At 40.4% G+C, this 25,000-nt stretch overlaps 1 protein-coding gene across 1 annotated transcript in view; it reads left to right on the forward strand.

Moving 5' to 3' along the window:
• Nucleotides 1–152: 152 nt before the first annotated feature.
• mtr (5-methyltetrahydrofolate-homocysteine methyltransferase) overlaps nucleotides 153–25,000 on the forward strand; it is a gene marked incomplete at its 5' end in the record, with an annotated part of 34,222 nt that continues 9,374 nt past the window's right edge. Inside the window, 26 exon segments of the mRNA NM_198072.1 lie at nucleotides 153–271; nucleotides 3,980–4,191; nucleotides 4,356–4,445; nucleotides 4,583–4,652; nucleotides 4,749–4,841; nucleotides 4,945–5,051; nucleotides 6,469–6,528; nucleotides 6,783–6,877; nucleotides 7,995–8,095; nucleotides 8,422–8,483; nucleotides 8,555–8,622; nucleotides 9,187–9,266; nucleotides 10,994–11,106; nucleotides 13,474–13,614; nucleotides 13,880–14,065; nucleotides 15,420–15,599; nucleotides 15,690–15,806; nucleotides 16,922–17,062; nucleotides 17,264–17,353; nucleotides 17,732–17,884; nucleotides 19,448–19,555; nucleotides 19,649–19,749; nucleotides 20,035–20,102; nucleotides 20,188–20,308; nucleotides 22,796–22,877; nucleotides 23,098–23,196. Coding sequence (NP_932338.1) covers nucleotides 241–271; nucleotides 3,980–4,191; nucleotides 4,356–4,445; nucleotides 4,583–4,652; nucleotides 4,749–4,841; nucleotides 4,945–5,051; nucleotides 6,469–6,528; nucleotides 6,783–6,877; nucleotides 7,995–8,095; nucleotides 8,422–8,483; nucleotides 8,555–8,622; nucleotides 9,187–9,266; nucleotides 10,994–11,106; nucleotides 13,474–13,614; nucleotides 13,880–14,065; nucleotides 15,420–15,599; nucleotides 15,690–15,806; nucleotides 16,922–17,062; nucleotides 17,264–17,353; nucleotides 17,732–17,884; nucleotides 19,448–19,555; nucleotides 19,649–19,749; nucleotides 20,035–20,102; nucleotides 20,188–20,308; nucleotides 22,796–22,877; nucleotides 23,098–23,196 — 2,769 coding nt within the window.

Here is a 25,000-nt window from a genome sequence, read left to right on the forward strand (position 1 = left end):
ATGTTCTGTGTCACGCAGAAATTATGAAGCAGAATTCTGAGCATAAACTGATTTGTCCGCGCATGTGCAGAAGTGAGGCTGCGCATGCGCAGTTCTCCTACACGTGTACTGCAAAAGTTTCTCACGAAGAAAGACTGCCAGTGTTTGCGGTCATAATAAAACAGGTCTGACTTGACAGTGCTGCATTTTAAAGTCTTCATTCGGGCTGTTTCGGGTCACGTCAGGACTTTATTCGGCACGATGCCGCCAACGATCCACCAGAGTCCAGCCGGTGAGTGCAGTGTCCGGGTCTGTTGATCAGACCACCGCTGTCAGTCTGGAGGAATGGCTGATATCTGCAGCAGTTCATCTCTGATGATGCATAGTGTTATATAACAGCTCGCTTTGGCTTTTAAGAGACAGTAGTTTGACTAAAGCGTATTATATTACAGATGTGTTTTGATCAGGAGCTGTTTGTTGTGTGACTGGGAAATAAAGACATTGATTAGTGTAATGTTGCGTCAGTCATCAATATGGCACGCTTATATGATAGATACCAATCCATTAGATACTAGTAACTATTAAATAGATGCTAGTGGTTATTAATTAGTACTAGTATTTATTTATTAGACACTAGTATCTTTTGTAACTATTACTAGTAACAATCCCTTTTTTACTAGTCAGTTCTGTTTTTTTACTCGTCTTATGTTAAGACTAGTACAAACGGAAGAGTAGAGTTCAATTAAACATTTTACTAGCAAAATAAAAATAGTTACTAGAAACATTTCAAACAAGTACTAGTATTTAATAAATGTGTACTAGTATCTTTTAAATAAGTTATAGTATCTATTTCATAAGTACTAGTATCTATTTAATAAGTACTAGTATGTATTTCATAAGTACTAGTATGTATTTAATAGATACTGGTACCTAATGAATAAGGACCAGTATCTAATACATAAGTACTAGTCTCTATTAATTAGGTAGTAGTATCTCAGTAATAAGTACTAGAACCTAATGATTAACTACTAGTAGTTAAAAGTATGCACTAGTCACAGCTGGAATACATACTAGTCAAAACTGAATAGTTGATATCTCAATTAGAGATCCCGTAGAAATTAATGGGAAAATTTTCAATTTATAACGAGTAACAACAGAATAGTTACTAGTCACTATTAAAATAAGTACTAGTAACTAATAAATAAGAACTAGTATCTATTTAAAAAGTACTAGTATCTAATAAATAAGTACTAGTATCAATTAAGTAGATACTAGTATCCAATGAATACATACTAGTATCTAATGAATAAGTACTAGTAACTAATATAAATAACTAGTGTCTAATGAGTAAGCACTAGTTTATTTTACAATGAACTAGTATCTAAAGAATAGGCACTAGTATCTAACGAATAAGTACTAGTACTTAATGGAAAAGATACTAGTATCTAAAAAATAAGTACTAGTAACGAAAATAGATACTAGTACGGGCTATAGATTAAATGTTAAACGGCTTGCCATAAATGATATGCAGTGATTACATAAAGGGTTTAAAGAAACATATATTTTGTTACAGATTTGTTTATGATAATGGAAACATCTTATGAAGATTTTATGAGGATGCATAACTTTCCAATTCCTTTCAAAGAATTTCATCAAGTGGTTAAGGCTATTCCAGCTGGTTTAATACAATTAATGTTAATTAATGATCACCTTACTTATGGATGCGTTAAAAAGATAGTCCCAGAATTAAAAATGAACGGTTTTGACATACTTTCTCCATCATATAATAATAATAAAGAAAATTAGACAATTGTTTCAATTTAAACACAAAATATCCCCTAGAGGGAAATATTATTGCAATGAAAAAAATATTGATATTTATAGGAAAGCTACCTGGTCAATCCCCTTTAAATTTTGCCTTTTAAATAAGGTTAAAGAAGTGCACTTTAAAATACGTCACAAAATTTACCCTTGCAAAGTAACTTTATCTAAATTCATGGATATTGATAATACTCGCACATTTTGTAATATACATGAGGAAGACTGATCTCATACTGTATGAAATATAGGGTGCTGTAAAAGAACCCTATATTTCTGAAAGCCAGGCAACATTTCCAGGTGTTGATGAATTGGTTGCTATATGTTAATACTTTACATTCAAGTACAGAGGTTTTCTTTTTTTCTTTTTAAGAACAGAAACTTTTCTTTTTTGTAACTTTTAAACGCATATTTTAATTAAACATTGTCGTTTTATTTGTATTTGTTTTTTTTTTACATATAAGCACAGTAAAGTGCTAATGTTCAAACTATATTTAATTTTAAAAGTGGCTAACAGTAACAAATATTTTTTTAAATACAGTTGAAGTCAGAATTTTTAGCCACCTTCGAAATTTTGTCTTGTTTTTTAAATATTTTCCAAATTATGTTCTACAGAGCAAGGACATTTTCACAGTATGTCTGATAAAAATTTTTTTCTTCTGGAGAAAGTCTTATTTGTTTTATTGCAGCTAGAATAAAAGCAGTTTTAAATTTTTTATGAACCATTTTAAGGTCAATATTATTAGCCCTTTTAAGCTATATTATTTTTCGATAGTCTACAGAACAAACCATCGTTATACAATAACTTGCCTAATGACCCTAACCTGCCTAGTTAACCTAATTAAACCTTTAAATGTCACTTTAAGCTGTATAGAAGTGTCTTGAAGAATATCTAGTCTAATATTATTTATTGTCATCATGACAAAGATAAAATAAATCAGTTATTAGAGATGAGTTATTAAAGCTATTATGATTAGAAATGTGCTGAAACAATCTTCTCTCCGTTAAACAGAAATTGGGGAAAAAATAAACAAGCAGTTTAATAATTCAGGGGTGCTAATAATTCTGACTTCAACTGTGTATATATATATTTTCTTCATTAAATTCTGAATTGCTCATATATATATATATATATATATATATATATATATATATATATATATATATATATATATATATATATATATGAGCAATTCCATGCAAATGTCAACCTTACCATGAAAAAAATTAAGTTTTCGCCAAAATAGCAAACCAATTCTGCATTTAATGCATTTTATGCGTTTATGCCTGTATTTTACATCGCTTTAAAAATACTCAAAAATGTCTGTCAGCGTTTTCAAACAATTATGTTTGATTTGCCAAAGTCACACAAGTGGCAGTTTCACATCCGTCACATCCATTACAAAGAGATGTCGCATCCGTAACGACACGTTTTCCTCATAAATGCAAAAACATAAAATCAAATAAAAGCAATAATTTTTTGTTTTATGAAAAGCCAACTCTTATCCTTATGATTATTGTTTCTGTTGAGTTGTGCAGTTTCATTCACAGAATTTCTACAAAGTATGTTGTACACTGTAAACTTGCAGACTTTTTTTTTGTCACATCCATAACGCGTGTTTATTTTCCTCATTTAAAATATAAAAAATGTGTACAGATTGATATTTTTTTGCTCCCACACCACTCTGTGGCCAGATGTTTTTAAAAATATAATGAGATGTTTCAATATAATGTTAACATATACTTCCTCTGTCAATTTTTGTTTTGAGATCTTACTGCAAATGTCACATCCATAATGCTAGAACTGCTCATCTATATATATATATATATATATATATATATATATATATATATATATATATATATATATATATATATATATATATATATATTTATATATATATATAATAAATTTTTTGGGGTGGGGCCTTTATTGGATAGGACAGTAGAGAGATTTGACAGGAAAGCATGGGGAGCAGAGAGAGACTGTTTTTATTGTTATAAATTTGATCTGATTATGCCGTGAAATAGTCAGAGACGCTGATATAGCAATGAATTCAAAACTCTCTCTTGTAATATCCCCCAGTTACACTCCAGGGTTTTCCCTGGTGGTTATTTCAATGAGTGGCCTGTAAAGGGTTAAAGTGATATGAGAGTGTGTGTGTGTGTGTGTGTTGATCAGGAAGAGCGTCGTCTCTCCGGCTGGAGCTGACCGAGCTCTTGCAGCAGAGGATTCTGGTTCTGGACGGAGGAATGGGAACCATGATCCAGCAGAGGCACCTAGAAGAGGAAGAGTTCAGAGGTCAAGAGTTCAAAGATCATCCCAAGAGTCTGAAGGGCAACAATGACATCCTGAGCATCACTCAGCCCGACGTCATCTACAGCATCCACAAGGTCATTCATTATCCACCGTTCATCATTCAATGAGCTTCCCTCCAGTGTTGGGCACGTTACTTAAAGCAATGTGTGTGTGTGTGTGTGGTTGTGTGTGTGTGTTTGTGTTTGTGTGTGTGTTTGTATGTGTGTTTGTGTTTGTGTGTGTGTGTGTGTGTGTGTAGGAGTATCTGGAGGCCGGGGCAGACATCATCGAGACCAACACCTTCAGCAGCACCAGCATCGCTCAGGCTGACTACGGCATGGAGGATCTGGTAATAGTGTGGCTTATTAACCTGAGATTAAATGATTGTTATTGCTTGTTTATTCAGAGAGTGTGTGTGTGTGTGTGTGTGTGTGTGTGTGTGTGTGTGTGTGTGTGTGTGTGTGTGTGTGTGTGTGTGTGTTTCAGGCGTATCGGTTGAATAAAGCATCTGCTGAGGTCGCCAGAAGAGCAGCTGATGATGTCTCCGCACAGACAGGTCTCACATACACACACACACATGCATAAACTGATCTCAGTTGTGTTGTGTGTTTACAGTGAGCTGTGTGTGTGTGTGTGTTGTTGTTGTTGTCAGGCTGTAAGAGGTTTGTTGCTGGAGCTCTGGGTCCCACTAATAAAACCCTGTCAGTGTCTCCGTCAGTGGAAAGACCAGACTACAGGAACATCAGTAAGTGTGTGTGTGTTTGTACGTGTACATTTTTGTGTGTGATAAAGTGAAGCCAGACAGTGTGTGTGTGTGTGTGTGTGTGTGTGTGTGTGTGTGTGTGTAGCGTTTGATGAGCTGGTGGAGGCGTATGCGGAGCAGGTGAAGGGTCTGCTGGATGGAGGTGCTGATGTTCTGCTGGTTGAAACCATCTTTGATACGGCAAACGCAAAGGTACTGAAGCGCAGCCCATTTGGAGAACTCTCAAATCCTGATGTTTAAAGGGTCACGAAACACCAAAACACATTTTGAAGAACAAGAGCTGTTGACAGTGGTATATGTGTCCCACACTGCTAAAAACACTATTAGGACACCTATATTTCACTAAAAAGTGTAAATTGGTTGTTTATGCGTTATTTCATGCAAATTCGTACTTCTTGTTTGAAACGAATTTTTGAAGCTGCGTCACGGTCATGAGATAATAGCGTGTATTCCAGCGTGCAGACTGGACGTCTGTGCCAGAGTGTGTCTTATTACGTCTTACAGTGTGATGCATTAATGCATGAGTAAAGCTTGGTTCAAACCAATCAGCGCACTCTATTGTGCAACTTCATTAATATTCATTACTGTCACAGTGTTTAGACGACAGAGACGCCACGTTGTGTTGGCAAAACAAGCGTGAAGTGTTGCTTTTATAGTTTGCTGCAGTGAAGTTTTGTTTTCATTTTCTCTCTGTGAGAGTTCAGCTGGAGTCACGTGTGGATTAACAGTGTACGCGACGCTCAACAACAATAACTTACGTGTCTAAGGAGGATTATTGTTTACCTGAGAGCTGTTCTCATCTGCAAACGCTGAGATCCGGATTCGCTTGTAGTCTCCTCTTAATAAAGACGCGGCTCTAGTTGCTGGTGATTGTCCTGTCCTGTTGAGTTAGCAGTGCTCTTTTTTTATTCAGTTTGTTCGTATCGAACTAAGTTAACTATTGCACCGAGTGTAAACATGTTAGCACCACAAGCAAACTTTAACCTCGTGTAGGATTTTCACCGCATTTTGTGACCGGAATAACACGCGGCTTTCTGACACTACCTGCCGTGTGCATCTAAGTTTCCGGGAAATGCAGAGGGTTTTTTTCTGTCATTCGCCGTGCGGTATCAAGCATTGCATGAAAATACACGCTTAGAGCAGCTCCTCGAATCAAATATCTCGTTTGTCGCGAGGGGCATGAATGAATTCCCTGAATGAAAGAGCCAAACTGCAGTTAAAGTCCACCATTTAATAATTTGGCAAATAATTCGACTACAGATGTCCATGTAAACACAGTCACTTTCTGTGTGTGTGTGTGTGTGTGTGTGTGTGTGTGTGTGTGTGTGTGTTTTGACTCTGAAACTCTGCGCGCCCAAATAGACACTCCCACACCACGCCTCTTTTCTTCCTCCGACACTCCCCCCTAAACAGAGCTGGACACGCCCACTTTTCTGACTTATTCCAAAGTAGAGGTGTGAAAACACCCTGCTGAAACGAGGGGCTTTCATGGCCCTTTTATCCTCATCCAGCCTTGATTATGAGTGTGTTTTGGTGATGGTTGAGAATGACTTGTGTTAAAGGGTTTTATTAATACAGTATTAACCTGAAGTGTCTATGTTTCTGTCAGGCGGCTTTATTTGCCATTGACCGGCTGTTTGAGGAGAGTTATGAAGCTCGACCTGTGCTTGTAAGTCTTCAGAAACACACACTGTAACTCCACCGTCACTTCTGTGTGTGCTGATGGAAAGCTGACCTGTGTGTGTGTGTGTGTGTGTGTGTGTGTGTGTGTGTGTGTGTGTGTGTGTGTGTGTGTGTGTGTGTGTGTGTGTGTGTGTGTGTGTGTGTGTGTGTGTGTGTGTGTGTGTGTGTGTGTGTGTGTGTGTGTGTGTGTGTGTGTGTGTGTGCGTGTGTGTGCGTGTGTGTGTGTGTGTGTGTGTGTAGATCTCTGGCACTATAGTGGATAAGAGCGGCCGGACTCTGTCAGGTCAGACGGGTGAGGCGTTCGTCATCAGTGTGTCTCACACTCAGCCGCTGTGGTGAGAAACTCTTCATCACCTCTACAATAAACACACGTCCTGCTCCTCAGGTTCTTTTAAAGCATTATTTTATCACAGTTTTGTGATACTGGTACTACTAATGTATTGCCAAAGCATTTGTAATGTTTACATTAAACAGAACATATGAGAGCAAGTGACACAGCACTGATATGAAGAATAATTGGCCAAAAATGCACAGGGTGGGCCATTTATATGGAAACACCTTAATAAAATATTATATTAATGATATTAACGTCCTGTTTGTGGCACATTAGTATATGTAAGGGGCAAACTTTTTAAGATGGGTGGTGGCCATTTTGAAGTCGGCCATCTTGGATCCAACTTTTGTTTTTTTCAATAGGAAGAGGGTCATGTGACACGTCAAATTTATTGAGAATTTCACAAGAAAAGCAACGGTGTGCTTGGTTTTAACGCCACTTTATTCTTTTATGGGTTATTTACAAGTTTATAAATGCGTTTAATGTGCTACCCATTGTTTTGGATTGTCAATGCAAGCCTCTTCTCCCACTCTTCACACACTGATAGCAACACCGCAGGAGAAATGCCAGCACAGGCTTCCAGTATCCGTAGTTTCAGGTGCTGCACATCTTGTATCTTCATACTATGTCATTAGTTTGTTTGGGTTGTCTTCATTTTAATGCTCTCGTGATGATGCGCTTTATCTGCCTGATTCCCGCTGAAGTGGGCGGGTTGTGTGACGTTTGATTCGTGGGATGTTCTGGGGGCGGGGGTTTGCGTGATGCGCTGTGAGCTACTAGCCCGACAGTGGAAACGTGACATTATTTCAGCCTCACTGCTCAACCTCCGGGGCGATTAGCCCAGGCTGATAAAAGCCCTGGCTTGCACTGACCCGACAGTGGAAATGCAGCTATTGTCAGTCTCAACACCCCCAACTGTAAACCTAGGGAAAACACTGTCATGTGAAGATAGTGTGCGTATCATAAGTCGATTGAGAATATACAGATGCTTAAATTCAAGTGTTTTTTTTTTAAATAGTTGTAGTATGAATTAACCCATGGTGGGTCTTCAATCTTGCATGTTTGAATTCGTTTTATTGATGAATTAATTTTTATATTTATTTCTCTCTCTGTCTCAGCATCGGTCTGAACTGTGCTCTGGGTGCGTCTGAGATGCGGCCGTTCATTGAAGCCATAGGAAAGAGCACCTCAGCCTTCGTCATCTGTTACCCAAACGCAGGTCAGTCCAGTCAGCGAGCGTATCAAAACAGACTGAAAATCGTAATGGTATATACTTTATAATATTAATGCATTATCAGAATAGAGCTACATTGTTATATTGGTGACATCTTTGAAACAATATGAACATTGTTATTAATGTAGTAATTATTTAGGATGTTGCTGTTGCATGTTCAAGATGATTCATAGTAGCTGAATAAAAGCTGAAAAGCATCACCTTGACTATCAGTGAATACGTTCACATCCATAAATACTTGCATCATGTGTATCTGCTTTTCTGTCATGTAATGGGTGATTGTTGTATTTGCTGTCTGCGTGATATTTCAGGTCTTCCTAACACATTCGGAGGTTATGATGAGACTCCTGACGTGACGGCGGCTCATTTAAAGGTAAAGCAGCAGCGCACGAGCATTACATCATGATATCTGTCGTTTGACGTTCCCGTGTTGCTTTCTGGCAGGAGTTTGCTGTGGACGGCTTGGTGAATATTGTTGGCGGCTGCTGTGGAACGACACCCGATCACATCCGGTGCGTGTCTGCCTCATTTCTGAATCTCTTAACATTAGGGCTGCACGATTAATCGGAAAAAAAAAGGGGTCACTTCTTGCTGTGAGGCGACAGCACTACCTACTGCGCCACTGCGACGCCTACATTTTAGATTTCTGTATGAAATTGAAATCGACTCTGAATTGAGTCTTGTATCAATATTAGATTAGAATTTCCTCCTAAAATGTTGAACAGGGTCAGATTTTATTAATTTAAAGGATACCGTTTTAATCTTGTTAGTGAGGAAATACAGTTGAAAAGACTATATTTTTTCAATAAAAAATTCGATATGAATTATTTAAGTAAGAGATTAAAGGTGAAAAAAGTAGGAACTTTTTATAATAAAAAAACCCTCTAACTTTGTAATTTCTTTATTTGTTATTAGCAAAACAAATTTTACCTGTGATGGTTTTTTGGTATCGACGATGTCAGAGATTAACAGTGCAGCTTAATTCAGTTGTTTTGTCATAATAATGACCTTCTCGTGTTTACCGACAGTCACTGATTTATTGCGTGCGTGTGTGTGCGCACGTGTGTGTGTTTCAGGGCGATTGCTGAAAGTGTGCGTCATGTCAAACCCAGAGTTCCTCCTACAGATGTTTACAGTGACTATATGCTGCTGTCAGGTGTGTTTCATTTTTCTAGACTATATATATATATATATATTAGGGGTGTCATGATTTTGATTTTTAATCAAAATCGATCGAAATTTATGCTCAACTTCGATTATCGAATCAAAAAATAGAATCATCGATGCTGCCACGCCCCCATGTCACGTTAGCTTGGCTTGCCAAACGGGAAAAAAACAGGCTTGTTGAAGTGCTTGTTAAACTGCAGAAGCAGGAGACCCGTCGACAGAGCTTAAACCCTCTCCTCTTTCAATGAAGTCGCCGGTGTGGAAGCATTTTGGATTTCCAGTGAGTTATGTTGACAACGTTCGTGTTGTCGACAAAAAAAACACAGTTTGCAAGCTCTGCTATTGCGTATTATGGTTGGGATGATAGACGATGGGCGCATCGCGATCCTCCGCCCCGCCCCCGTTGCAAATCCGCTCGCGAAAAATACACACTCAGGCCCTGTTTACACTGTCTTTGTTTTTAAATGGCATTTTAGAACGACGACGATCCACATCCACACTGGTGTGTAGCATTTCTGAGCAGCCCTCCTTCCTCACTACCCTGAAAACGCACATCACGTGACCACACACACTCATTTACACACAGACACAGATGCACACACATTGTCATGCGCTCGAGACAGCGGGTCCAGGCAGTCAGCGAGTCAGTAGACTGCTTCCATCTTTTACTTTCACACAAGTTCTTAGTCATTTTAGCGAACACCTCAGATGCTGTTGGCTGGTTCCTGTTGGTTGTGCGTCTTTTTCCCGACGCCATTATAACGACACAGATCACTGCCTATTCACGAGTGCCGCAGAAAAAGTGATTGACAGGTGGTAATTATGTCTGTAACTTGCCTTTATTCATTTACTGTATGATTTGTTTATGGGTAAAACAAAGACCATGCAGGTCAGGTAGTTTAAACGGTAGGCTACAAATAATTAATTCGTTTTTAATTAATTAATTATTCATAATCGAAAATCAAATCGAATCGTGACTTTAGAATCAAAAATGTAATCGAATCGAGGATTTGGAGGATCGTGACACCCTTAATATATATATATATATATATATATATATATATATATATATATATATATATATATGTGTATATATATATATATATATATATATATATATATATATATATATATATATATATATATATATATATATATATATATATATATACATAAATATTTTTATAATATAAATCTTTTATAATGAAATTATAAATATATATTTTATTATTATTTATTTATTTATTCATTCATCCATTTTCTTTTGGCTTAGTCTCTTTATTAATCAGAGGTCGGCACAGCTAAATGAACCCTCAACTTATTCAGCACATGTTTTACACAGCGGATGCTCTTCCAGCTGCAACCCAGTAGTGGGAAACTCCCATACACACTAATTCACACTCATACTCTACGGCCAATTTAGTTAATCAATTCCCCTTATAACGCATGTGTTTAGACTGTGGGGGAAACCGGAGCACCCGGAAGAAACCCACACCAACACGGGGAGAACATGCAAACTCCACACAGAAATGCCAACTGCCCCAGCTGGGACTCAAACCAGCGACCTTCTTGCCACATGGATTATATGCTAATAAAAATTATTATGCTGATGAATAATTGATGTGCTTATAACTGTGTATTTATTAATATTTGATACTTGCTTGAATAAATGTGAGTGGGTAATGCTGTGGTTGTGTTTGATGTGTGTGTGTTCAGGTCTGGAGCCGTTCAGAATCGGCCCGTACACAAACTTTGTGAACATCGGCGAGCGATGTAACGTCGCAGGATCACGCAAGTTTGCCAAACTCATCATGGCGGGAAATTATGAGGTATATTTTGCTCGTATGACATGCAGAATTTGTTTCCCCTACCATTATTTTAGGGGGGCGCCCCGCCCTCCCAACGGCTTTCCCCGCCCCCCCTTGAGGTCAAGTTAATGTTATTTTTTTATATAGCGCCAGATCACAGCTTTTATAAACAAGCTAAATATTAGGGGTGAAACGGTTCACAAAAATCACGGTTTGGTTGGATGAGACACAGTAGTGTCACGGTTCGGTATGTTTTCAATACAGCAAAAAAGAAAAAGCCAGAGGATTTCTCTGATTTTAATTTACCGGCCCTATTATTAGTTACTCAGCCTGCAGGTTTGTCCGTTCACACACATTTTCATCATCGTATGATCTCTAATAACAAACCTTTAGTAATGCACACTGGAATTTGTTCAGTAAAAGTGTTTCCATCGTAAATTCTTAACAAATAAAAGTTTATCCTACTGTTATGCGCATGTTTTTTAGGCCTAAGTTATGGGCATCATGGCATTTCCATCAACCGATTTTGTTTATGCGCATCTCCAAAATGCACATTAAAATATGTGGGTGGAAACGCAAGGCTATGGCGAGAAATTCCGCTTCATCTTTAAAAAAGGGGAGGAGACCGACAGAAACTCTGAGTTTAGAACAGGGGTCACCAATCTCGGTCCTGGAGGGCCGGTGTCCCTCCAGGGTTTAGCTCCAACTTGCCTCAACACACCTGCCTGGATGTTTCAAGTATACCTAATAAGACCTTGATTAGCTTGTTCAGGTGTGTTTGATTAGGGTTGGAGTTAAAAGGACACCGGCCCTCCAGGAACAAGTTTGGTGACCCCTGGTTCAGAGAATAAAACCTGCTCCTGACCAGGTTAGGTTCACAGAGTAAGATACAACAGTAACTGAATCTGAGTTAAAGTGACCTCTCTTTCAGAAACAGGCTTGACTTACCCTGCTTTCTCCGGTTTAAAGGGTCACGAAACACCAAAACACATTTTTTGAGCTGTTGGCAATCGTATATGTGTCCCACACTGCTATATACACTATTAGGACACCTATATTTCACTAAAAAGTGTAAATTGGTTGTTTTTGCGTTATTTCAAGCAAGTTCGTACTTCCTGTTTGAAACGAATTTTTGAATCTGCGTCACGGTCATGAGATAATAGTGTGTATTCCAGCGTGCAGACTGGACGTCTGTGCCAGAGTGAGTCTTATTACATCTTACAGTGTGCTGCATTAATGCATGAGTAAAGCTTGGTTCAAACCAATCAGCGCGCTCTATTGTGCAGCTTCATTAATATTCATTACTGTCACGGTGTTTAGACGACAGAGACGCCACGTTGTGTTGGCAAAACAAGCGTGAAGTGTTGCTTTTATAGTTTGCTGCAGTGAAGTTTTGTTTTCATTTTCTCTCTGTGAGAGCTCAGCTGGAGTCACGTGTGGATTAACAGTGTACGCGACGCTCGACAACAATAACTTACGTGTCTAAGGAGGATTATTGTTTACCTGAGAGCTGTTCTCATCTGCAAACGCTGAGATCCGGATTCGCTTGTTGTCTCCTCTTAATAAAGACGCGGCTCTAGTTGCTGGTGATTGTCCTGTCCTGTTGAGCGACCAGTGCTCTTTGTTTATTCAGTTTGTTCGTATCGAACTAAGTTAACTATTGCACTGAGTGTAAACATGTCAGCACCACAACCAAACTTTAATCTCGTGTAGGATTTTCACCGCAGTTTGTGACCGGAATAACACACGCGGCTTTCTGACACTACCTGCCGTGTGCATCTAAGTTTCCGGGAAATGCTGAGATTATTTTTTTCTCTCATTCGCCGTGCGGTATCAAACATTGCATGAAAAATACACGCTTAGAGCAGATCCTCGAATCAAATATCTCGGTTGTTGCGAGGGACATAAATGAATTCCCTAATTAAAAGAGCCGAATTGCAGTTAAAGTCCACCATTTAACAATTTGGCAAATAATTCGACTAAAGATGTCCATGTAAACACAGTCACTTTCTCCCCCGTGTGTGTGTGAGACTGTGTGTGTGTCTTTTGACTCTGAAAGTAAGCGCGCCCAAATAGACTCTCCTACACCACGCCTCTTTTCTTTCTCCGACACTCCCCCCTAAACAGAGCTGGACACGCCCACTTTTCTGACTTTTTCCAAAGTAGAGGTGTGAAAACACCCTGCTGAAACGAGGGGCTTTTATGGCCCTTTAACAAACCTGCCATTTTGAAACAGAAAACCCAGAGTTTCTCTCATTTCAGGGTTAACATACTCTGAGTTTTTACTTAACCTACTTTCTGAAACGGGGCCCAGATGTATCCTAGCTTCTGTGTCAGTGAACATGTTTTTTTCTGTTTTCTTTATTTTGTAAACTGTGGTTGCTGTAGGAGGCGCTGAGCATCGCTAAGGCTCAGGTGGAGATGGGCGCTCAGGTTCTGGACATCAACATGGATGAAGGGATGCTGGACGGAGCCGCTGCCATGAGCCGGTTCTGTAATCTGATCGCATCTGAACCCGACATCTGCAAGGTGAGAGTCTGACCTCTGCTTAAGTTCTGTCATCATTCTTACAAACCTCTTTGGAGTTTCTTCTGTTAAACACAAAAGAAGATACTTTGAAGAATGCACAAATACATTGACATGCATGGTAAGAAAAGCAAATACTATGAAAGTCAACAGTTGCCTGTCTTCTTTTGTGTTTAACAGCATAAAGAAACTCATAAATGTTTATAACCGCTTGAAGGAGAGTAAACAGTGAGTACATTTTCATTTGTGGTTGAACTGCCCCTTTAAGGTGCCGCTCTGCATCGACTCCTCAAACTTCTCGGTCATCGAGGCGGGTCTGAAGTGCTGTCAGGGTAAATGCATCGTCAACAGCATCAGCCTGAAGGAGGGCGAGCAGGACTTCCTGCGCAGAGCCCGGCAGGTGCGTCGCTATGGCGCCGCAGTGGTCGTGATGGCGTTCGATGAGGATGGACAGGTGAGAACCGCTTTTAATATTCTGCTCAAACAACATCGTTTCATAGCAGTAATCACATTTTGAAGGAGGATTGGACATTTATTATTAGAGCTGCGGCGAAAAATCCAATGAGAAATCCATTCTGCTACGGTTCTGAGTTTTTAAAAATACATCGATATTCACTCTAGAATAGGCTGGATTTGAACAGTAGATGGCGCTCTAGGCTAATGTTTAACAGCAGACGGCGCTCTAGGCTAGTGTTTAACAGCAGATGGAGCTCTAGGCTAGTGTTTAACAGCAGATGGCGCTCTAGGCAAGTGTTTAACAGCAGATGGCGCTCCAGGCTAGTGTTTAACAGCAGATGGAGCTCTAGGCTAGTTTTGAACAGCTGATGGTGGTTTAGGCTAATGTTTAACAGCAGATGGTGCTCTAGGCTAGTGTTTTACAGCAGATGGCGCTCTAGGCTAGTGTTTTACAGCAGATGGCGCTCTAGGCTAGTGTTTTACAGCAGATGGCGCTCTAGGCTAGTGTTTAACAGCAGATGGTGGTTTAGGCTAATGTTTAACAGCAGATGGTTCTCTAGGCTAGTGTTTTACAGCAGATGGTGCTCTAGGCTAATGTTTAACAGCAGATGGTGGTTTAGGCTAGTGTTTTACAGCTGATGGTGCTCTGGGCTAGTGTTTACAGCAGATGGCGCTCCAGGCTAGTGTTTAACAGCAGATGGCGCTCTAGGCTAGTGTTTAACAGCAGATGGCGCTCTAGGCTTATTTTAAACAGCAGACGGCGCTCTAGGCTACTTTTGAAGACCAGATGGCGCTCTAGGCTAGTTTTGAACAGCAGATGGTGCTTTAGGCTAGTGTTTAACAGCAGATGGCGCTCTAGGCTAGTGTTTAACAGCAGATGGCGCTCTAGGCTAGTTTTGAACAACAGATGGCGCTCTAGGCTAGTTTTGAACAACAGATGGCGCTCTAGGCTAGTTTTGAACAACAGAGGGCGCTCTAGGCTAGTGTTTAACAGCAGATGGCGCTCTAGGCTAATGTTTAACAGCAGATGGCGCTCTAGGCTAGTTTTGAACAGCAGATGGCACTCTAGGCTTATGTTTAACAGCAGATGGCGCTTTAGGCTAGTTTTGAATAGTAGATGGCGCTCTAGGCTAGTTTTGAACAGCAGATGGTGCTTTAGGCTAGTGTTTAACAGCAGATGGCGCTCTAGGCTAGTTTTGAACAGCAGATGGCGCTCTAGGCTAGTTTTGAACAGCAGATGGCGCTTTAGGCTAGTTTTGAACAGCAGATGGCGCTCTAGGCTAGCGTTTTCAGTGTGTTTTGTATTAACTCCTCCTTCCTGAATGCTTCTGCTTGTGTGTGTTTTCCTCCAGGCAACAGAAACGGATCAGAAGGTGCAGATCTGTTCACGTGCGTATCACCTGCTGATTGATCAGGCGGGCTTTAACCCCAATGACATCATCTTTGACCCCAACATCCTGACCATTGGCACCGGCATGGAGGAGCACAGCATGTACGCCATCAACTTCATCAGAGCCACGCGCATCATAAAGGTGTGTGTACCGGTCACCCACACTCTGTTTGAGCTCAGGTGTGTGTTGTTGATGCTGAGTGTGTGTGTTTGTGTGCGTGCGTGCCTGCAGGAGAGTTTGCCGGGTGCGAGGGTCAGTGGCGGCCTGTCCAACCTCTCCTTCTCCTTCAGAGGAATGGAGGCCATCAGAGAGGCCATGCACGGAGCCTTCCTCTACCATGCCATCAAGGTCTGTGTGTGTGTGTGTGTGTGTGTATGTGTGTGTGTGTGTGTGTGTGTGTGTGTGTGTGTGTGTGTGTGTGTGTGTGAGAGCTGCAGACTTCTGTGTCTGTATATTTGTATGTGTTTTATATGCTGCAGGATTGTTTGTGTGTGTGTGTGTGTGTACGTGTGTACACTGCAAATTCATGTTTGTGCACTGCACACTTGTGTGTGTTTGTGTGCACGCTGCAGACTGTGTGTTGCAAAACTGTGTGAGTGGGGTATGGACTTGTGTGTGTGAGTGTGCACCCTGCAGAGTTGTGTTTTTTTTGTGTTATGCAGACTGTGTGTGTGTGTGTGTGTACGCTGCAGAGCTGTGGGTGTTTGTGTATGCTGCAGAGGTGTGTGTTTTTGTGTGATGCAGACTGTGTGTGTGTGTGGGGAGGGGGGGGGTGTGTGTATGCTGCAGAGGTGTGTGTTTTTGTGTGGTGCAGACTGTGTGTGTGTGTGTGTGTGTGTGTGTGTGCGCTGCAGATTGTGTTTTTGTGTGGTGCAGACTGTGTGTGTGTGTGTGTGTGTGTGTGTGTGTGTGTGCACAATCTGCATATTCATACGTGTTGTTGTCTGTTGCAGACGTGTGTGTGTGTACGCTGTAGAGTTGTGTGTGAATGCTGCAGAGGTGTGTGTTTTTGTGTGATGCAGACTGTGTGTGTGGGTGTGTGTGTATTCTGCAGAGATGTGTGTTTTGAGTGGTGCAGACTGTGTGTGTGTGTGTGTGTGTGTGTGTGTGTGTGTGTGTGTGTGTGTGTGTGCACGTGCATATTCATGTGTGTTAGTGTCTGTTGCAGACGTGTGTGTGTGTGTGGGTGTGCACACTGCAGATTTGATTGTCTCGTGTGTGTGTGTGTGTGTGTGTGTGTGTGTGTGTGTGTGTGTGCACGTGCATATTCATGTGTGTTAGTGTCTGTTGCAGACGTGTGTGTGTGTGTTGTGCAGATGTGTAATTTGCACCACTCACGCACACATCTGCAGCACACACACGCAAACTTTTGAACATGTTTATGCAGCAAAATCATACATCGCCATAAATGTGTGTGCGCTACAATCTCATGTATGACAGTAAATGTGTGTGTGTGTGTTCAGGATGGCATGGACATGGGCATCGTGAATGCTGGGAATCTCCCAGTGTATGATGACATTGATAAAGAGCTGCTGCTGCTGTGTGAGAACATCATCTGGAACCGAGATCCAGACGCCACTGAGAAACTGCTGCTGTACGCTCAGGTGCTGTACAGCCAACATCTGCTCCAAACACAAGCTCAACACACCCGCCGTCATCCTCATAGAGTTGCTGAAGTGTTTGAAGAGTAACCATAAAGCAGTGTTGATGAACTTAAGAAAAGCTTCAAGACCATCAGTGTATAAACATGTGGACTGAAGCTCAGCTAGTGATGTCGCTCTCTGCTTCTCACGTGCTTCTTGCAGAATAACGCTAAAGGAGGAAAGAAAGTGGTGCAGACGGACGAGTGGAGGACGGGGAGTGTGGAGGAGAGGCTGGAGTACGCGCTCGTCAAGGTCTCTGCTTTTATTTCATCAGTTGAGTTTCATCTTGAGCTGCTTTCAGAGTTCAGCTGTCCTGTAATGTTGAATGAGAGTTAAAGGGTCAGTTCACCCGTAAATGCAAAGTTTCTCTCCCACAAGTGAGATTTATTATTCTGATGAACACTAAAGGAGATATTGTGAAGAATGCTGAAAACCTGTAACTATTGACTTTTATAGTAGGAAAAGCAAATACTATGGAAGTCAATGAGTACAGGTTGCAGCGTTCTTCAAATCATCTTCTTTTGTGTTGATCAGAATAAAGAAAGTCATCAAGGTTTGGATCGAGGACATAATGACAGGATTGGAACGTTTGGGTGAACTGTCTCTTTAAAGTGCTGCTCTTGTTGTCAGGGTATAGAGAAGTATGTGGTGGAGGACACGGAGGAGGCGCGTGCGCAGACGGAGCGATATCCCAGACCGCTGCACGTGATCGAGGGGCCGCTCATGAACGGCATGAAGACGGTTGGAGATCTGTTCGGAGCAGGGAAAATGTTTCTGCCGCAGGTGAACAAACACTGATGACGATGAAGATTTACATCAGTAGAGATGCTGAGCACGTTACCACAATCTTAATCAGCTACATTCTCATTTCTTTCTTTCTTTCTTACTTTCTTTCTTCCTTTCTTTTTTCTCTTTTCGTGTGTGTGTTATATTCCTTTCTTTTTATTTCTTTCTTTTTTTCCTTTTCTTTCTTTTCTCTTTCTTTTCTTTCTTTCTTTCTTTCTTTTCTTTATTTTTTCTTCCTTTTTCTTCCTTTTTCTTTCTTTTCTTTTTTTCTTTCTTCTCCTTTTCTCACTTTTCTTTCCTTATTTTTTCTTAATTTTCCTTCTTTCTTTTTTTTCTCTTTTCTCTTTTTTATATTCCTCTTTCTTTGTTTCTTTGTTTCTTTGTTTCTTTCTTTCTTTCTTCTCTTTTTCTCACCTTCCTTGCCCTATTTTTTCTTTATTGTCTTTTCTTTTTCTCTTTTTCTTTGTTTCTTTTTTTTCTCACTTTTCTTTCTTTATTTCTTTTGTTCTTTTTCTTTATTCTTTTCGCTTTCTTTTTATATTTGTTTTTTTCTTTTTCCTTTTTTTTTCTCTTTTTCTCTTTTATTTGTCTTTTTTCTTTCTTTTTTCTTCTTTCATTTTTTCTTTGTTTTCTCTTTTTCTTTCTTTCGTTCTTTCTTTTTTTCTCTCTCTCTCTCTTTTTCTCTTTCTTTTTATATTCCTTTTTTCTTTCTTTCTTTCTTTCTTTTTTTCTTTCTTTCTCTTTCGCTTTTTATATTCCTTTCTTTTCTCTTTTGTCTTTCTTTTTCTTTCTTTTTTCTTTTCTTTCTTTCTTTCTTTCTTTCTTTTTCTTCCTTTTTCTTCTTTTTTCTTATTTTTTTCTTTCTTTCTTCTCTTTTTCTCACCTTCCTTTCCTTATTTTTTCTTTATTTTCCTTTCTTTTTTCTTTTTTTTTTCTCTTTTCTCTTTTTTATATTCCTTTCTTTTTCTCACTTTTCTTTCTTTCTTTTGTTTTCTTTTCTTTTTCTTTTCGCTTTTTTTTATATTCCTTTTTTTCTTTTTCCTTTTCTTTCTTTTTTTTCTCTCTTGTTATCTTTTGTCTTTTTTTTTTCTTCTTTAATTTTTCTTTCTTTTCTCTTTCTTTCTTTTTCTTTTTTTTCTTTCTTTTTTCTTCTTTCATTTCTTCTTTTTTTTCTCTTTTTCTTTCTTTCTTTCTTTCTTTACTTCTTCCTCTCCTCTAACCTTTCTGGATTTGTCTGTAATGCAATAGCGCTGTTTTTAAATGAGACAGAATTGAATATTTCTAAAGCACATTTACCAACTACTAACTGATCCAAAGTGCTGCATAATCAGGAAGCACTCAATAATGGTCAAACTATGGTTAAACCCACTCTTAATATATGCAAAAGATAAGATGGCTTGGCTTTGAGGATATTCTTCACACTACGGAATCATAAAAATCCATCATGCCAAAAACACACCAGGACTGAACTTAATGAACGATTAAACGGGTCATTCATTGATGAATCAATAAGAAATGCAAGTACTGTACAGTCACAGGTGTGTGTTTGTGTGTGTTCAGGTGATTAAATCTGCCCGTGTGATGAAGAAAGCTGTCGGTCATCTGATTCCCTTCATGGAGAAAGAGCGAGAGGAGATGATGGCCACATCCGGCTGTGTTGAGGAAGTGGTGAGGCTTCAGAAAGCACAGTCTGTGGAGCACCAGACACCTGTTAGAGGAGTCTCTAATGTAGGTGTGTGTGTGTGTGTGTGTGTTCTGCAGGACCCATATCAGGGCACGGTTCTGTTGGCCACAGTGAAGGGAGACGTTCATGATATCGGCAAAAACATTGTGGGTGTTGTACTGGGATGCAACAACTTCAGGTGAGACTGAGGATGTGTATGGGTTTATTTGTTTGTATGTCTCTGTGTGTGTGTGTGTGTGTGTGTGTGTGTGTGTGTGTGTGTGTGTGTGTGTGTGTGTTGCTGCAGGCTTGAGATTGAGTGTGTTTGTCTGCTGTTAAGTGCTTGTTGAGATGCAGCAGCTGCAGGTGTTTGATGTCAGATGAGTAAACACTTCCATCAGTCATTCTCACATGAGCGTAACTCGATCGTGTGTGTCTCTGTGTGTGTGTGTGTGCATCTCTGTGTGTGTGTGTTTCTCCTCAGGGTCATTGATCTGGGAGTGATGATTCCCTGTGACAGGATCCTGCGGGAAGCCATTCACAATAAAGCAGGTCAGTTTCCTCAGCGCTCCACTCTCGTTCTCCTCAATGAACGGCTGTGCTTACACACGCGTGACGCTCTGGTGTGTGTTTGCAGATATAATCGGCCTGTCGGGTCTCATCACGCCGTCTCTGGATGAGATGATTCATGTGGCTAAAGAGATGGAGCGTCTGGGCTTGAAGATTCCTCTGCTGATTGGTGGAGCCACAACCTCAAAGTACGACGCTCGTTCACTCAGTGTGCATCCGAAATGAACCCCTACACCCTAGAATCCATTCGTTCATTTTCCTTCAGCTTAGTCCCTTATTTGAGGTCGCCACAGTGGAATGAACCGCCAACTATTCAAATGTTTTACACAGCGGATGCCCATTTAGCCACAACCCAGTACTGGGAAACACCCATACACACTCATTCACACACACAAACATACACTATGGCCAAATTAGTTAATCAATTCCCCTATAGTGCATGTGTTTGGACTATGGGGGGAAACTGGTGCACCCGGAGGAAACCCATGCCAACACGGGGAGAACATGCAAACTCCACACAGAAACGCCAACTGAGCCAGGGTTCGAACCAGTGACCTTCTTGCTGTGAGGCCACAGTGCAAACTGCTGAGCCACTGTGCCACCCATACCCTATAATAGTGCACTATTTCATTCATAATAGTCTTAAAAAGCTTTCAAAAGTCTTAAATTAGTCTACAGAAATCCTGTACAATTAATCCGTTATAACATCTAGAATGAACATGCAATATATATATATATATATGTGTGTGTGTGTGTGTGTGTGTGTGTGTGTGTGTGTGTGTATATATATATATATATATATATATATATATATATATATATATATATATATATATATATATATATATTTATATATATATATTTAGTGCATCTGGAAAGTCTCCACAGTGCTTCATTTTTTCCACATTTCTTTTTGTTGCAGCCTTATTTCAAAATGGATTAAATTAATATATTTCCTCAACATTCTACACACAATCCCCCATAATGACAATGTGGAAGAAGAGCTTTTAAAATTGTTGCAAATTTATTAAAAATAAAAAAGCTTTTAAATCTGTTGTACATCAGTGTTCACAGTGTTTGGCGTGTAGCTCTAAATTGAGCTCAGGCACATTCAGTTTCCACTGATCATTCTTGAGGTGTTCCAGCAGCTTCATTGGAGTTCACCTGTGGTCAATTCAGTTGATTGGACATGATCTGAAAAGGCAAACAACTGCCTGTATAAGGGCCCAGGGTTGACAGTGCATGTCAAAGCACAAACCAAGCATGAAGACAAATGAATTGTCTGTATACCTCCGAGAAACATTTCTGCAGCTTTGAAAGTTACAATGAGCACAGCGGCCTTCATCATCCGTAAGTGGAAGATGTTTAACCACCAGGACTCTTCCTAGAGCTGGCCGGCCATCTAAGCTGAGTGATCGGAGGAGAAGGGCCTTAGTCAGGGAGGTGATCAATAACCCGATGGTCACTCTGTCTGAGCTCCAGCGTTCTTCTGTGGAGAGAGGAAGAGCTTACAGAAGGACAACCATCTGTGCAGCAATCCACCAATCAGGCCTGTATGGAGGAGTGGCCAGACGGAAGACACTCCCCGCCTGGAGTTTGCCAGAAGGCATCTGAAGAAACTCTCTGCTCTGATGAGACTAACATTGAACTGTTTGGAGTGAACGCCAGGCGTTACGTTTGGAGAAAAGCAGGCAGCGCTCATCACCAGCCTAACAGCATCCCTACACTGCAGCATGGTGGTGTTGGCATCATGCTGTGGGGATGTTTTTCAGCAGCAGGAACTGGAAGACTAGTCAGGATAGAGGGAAAGATGAATGCAGCGATGTACAGAGACATCCTGAATGAAGACCTGCACAAGAGTGCTCTTGACCTCAGACTGGGCGATGTTCATCTTCCAGCAGGACAATGACCCAAAGCACACCGCCAAAATATCAATGGAGTGGCTTCAGAATGACTCAGTGAATGTCCTTGAGTGGCCCAGCCAGAGCCCAGATCTAAATACTATTGAACATTTCTGGAGAGATCTGAAAATGGCTGTACATCATCGCTTCCCATCCAACCTGATAGAGCTTGAGAGGTACTGCAGAGAGGAACGGGCAGAAATTCCCAAAGACAGGTGTGCAGAGCTTGTGGCATCATATTCAACAAGACTTGAGGCTGTAATCGTTGCCAAAGGTGCATCAACAAAGTATTGAGCAAAGCCTGTAACACTAATGTACATGTGATTTATCAGCATTTTATTTTTAATAAATTTGCAACAATTTCAAAAACTCATTTTCCACATTGTCATTATGGGGGATTGTGTGTAGAATGTTGAGGAAATCAATCAACTTAATCCATTTTGGAATAAGGATTAAATTAAAAACATAAAGAAACGTGGAAAAAGTGAAGCACTGTCAATACTTTCCGGATGCACTGTACATGTTTTGCTGTCACCTGTGTCTTTTTGAGATGTTATTAGATTTTTAATTTAAATATGTGCATCAACAAGAAGTGTGACCCCAGAACACAAAGAGACTTCTAAATCATGCAGAGTGTGTGTGTGTGTGTGTGTGTGTGTGTGTGTGTGTGTGTGTGTGTGTGTGTGTGTGTGTGTGTGTGTGTGTGTGTGTGTGTGTGTGTGTGTGTGTGTGTGTGTGTGTGTGTGTGTGTGTGTGTGTGTGTGTGTGTAACAGGACTCACACAGCAGTGAAGATCGCACCGCGCTACAGCTCTCCTGTGGTTCATGTTCTGGATGCGTCCCGCAGTGTGGTCGTGGTGAGGCGTCTGCCCGTTTCTCTCTTATACAGCACCAGCAAACAGCATTAAATACTGTGTATTGTGTTGTGTTAGGACACCCTTCATGCATTTTGCATGATGGTTTACACAACACTGACATTAAGGGTCTGAAATGTAATGCAAACATCTGAATATAACCCAAAACAGTGCCGCCCTTCAGCATGTTGTGATGATGATCAGTAGTGTTGTGTGTCTGCAGTGCTCCCAACTGCTGGATGAAGGTGTTCGTGACGATTACTTCGAGGAGGTCCAGGAAGAGTATGAAGACATTCGTCAGGATCACTATGATTCGCTGAAGGTCTGACGGTCACATGACCCACATACACCCCACAGTGCATTATAAAAACACTTGAAGTGTTCAGTGTGGTAAAATGTAGTCAAATATGTTTGTGCTTCTGATCTCAGACACTTGAGCCGGTCACCATATTGAGAATCCTGAAAATGTTATTGTAAAGGTTTAGTTTGAAAACCTTCATTTATTTTTAGTCCAAGTTCATGAAGCCTACACGATTATTTAATGATTATACCTGTAGCTAGCTCTCTGCAACTCTCACATGGTTGCCCACTGAAGCTAAGCAGGGCTGCTATTGCTCAGTACCTAGTTGAAAGATGGCTGTCATTGTGTCACATGGGAAAGCCAGGTTGCTGTTGTCAGGGGTGTTAAGCCAGCAGGGGGTGCTCAACCTACGGTCTGTGGGAGTCCTAATGCCCCAGTATAGTGAAGGGAACACTATACTGTCAGTGGGTGCCGTCTATCGGATGAGACATTAAACTGAGCTCCTGACTCGCTGTGGTCATTAATAATCCCATGGCGCTCTTAACTAGTAGGGGTGTAACCCTGGTGTTCTGGCCAAATTCCCTCCATCAGCCTTCACCCATCATGGCCTCCCAATCATCCCCATCCATTGAATTGGCTCGAGCACTGTCTCTCCACTCTACCTTTAGCTGGTGTGTGGTAAAGCACTGGCGCCATTGTCCTGTGGCTGCTGTCGCATAATCAGTGGATGCTGCACACTGGTCGTGGTGTGGAGACCTCCCTCATGTTTGTGAAGTGCTTTGGGTGTATGGCCATACACAATAAATGCACTATGTAAATACACATTATATTACATTACTATTTTAATAATATGTTTTCATTGTTTCCCCTTCTGGATGGACACACTTTATCAAAAATAAATCAGGTTCTACTATCCTTCTGGGGACATTTGAAGTTCATTATGTAAAATAAATAAGTGCACACACTTTCAACTTAAGTAATCCCCCCCTCAACCCCTTGAAGGCGACCCTATACTGTCAGTGAGCACAATCTTTCAGATTAGACATTAAAAATCCCTGGATGTCCTTCAATTAGGAGTAGGGGTTTAACCCCGGTATCCTCCTAACCATCCCCAAATAATAATTGGCTTCATCATTCTGTCTCGTCTCCACCAATCAGCTGGTGTGTGTTGTGCGGTCTGGCACAATATGGCTGTCATTGTGTCTTCTTTTTATTTATTTATTTATTTATTTTTTATTATTATTAGAATATGCAAACGGTACATAAATTGGGATCAAGTATCACAGATGTAAATAAAACAGATAGAAAGAAACCAGTCAGAGGTAAGGAGTAACAACAATGCTAGTAATGTATGATAGTAATAATGACAGTAAAAAGAAAGAAAGGACAACAGTAATAATTACTGACAACCACAATAATAATAAATCACAAGTACTACACCAACTACTACTACAGAAAGTTACTATTACAACAACTACCACTGCTACTACAGCCACAACCACAACTACTACTACTACAATGTCTACTAATACTGATACTACTACAACAATGACTATTACTACTGATACTACTACAACGTCTGCTACAAATAATACTACTACAACAACATCTACTACTACTACTGATCCTACTACAGCAATCACTGCTACTACAACATCTACATCGACTACATCTACTACTTCTGATACTACTACACCAACAACGACTCCTACTACTACAACAACAACACCTTAACTACTTCTGATACCACTATACCAACAACATCAACTTCTACAGGAACTACTGCAACTACTACTTCAATAATCCCAACTACAATCGATACTAC

Source organism: Danio rerio, chromosome 12 (genome assembly GCF_049306965.1).
Source record: "Danio rerio strain Tuebingen ecotype United States chromosome 12, GRCz12tu, whole genome shotgun sequence".
NCBI lineage: Eukaryota > Metazoa > Chordata > Actinopteri > Cypriniformes > Danionidae > Danio > Danio rerio.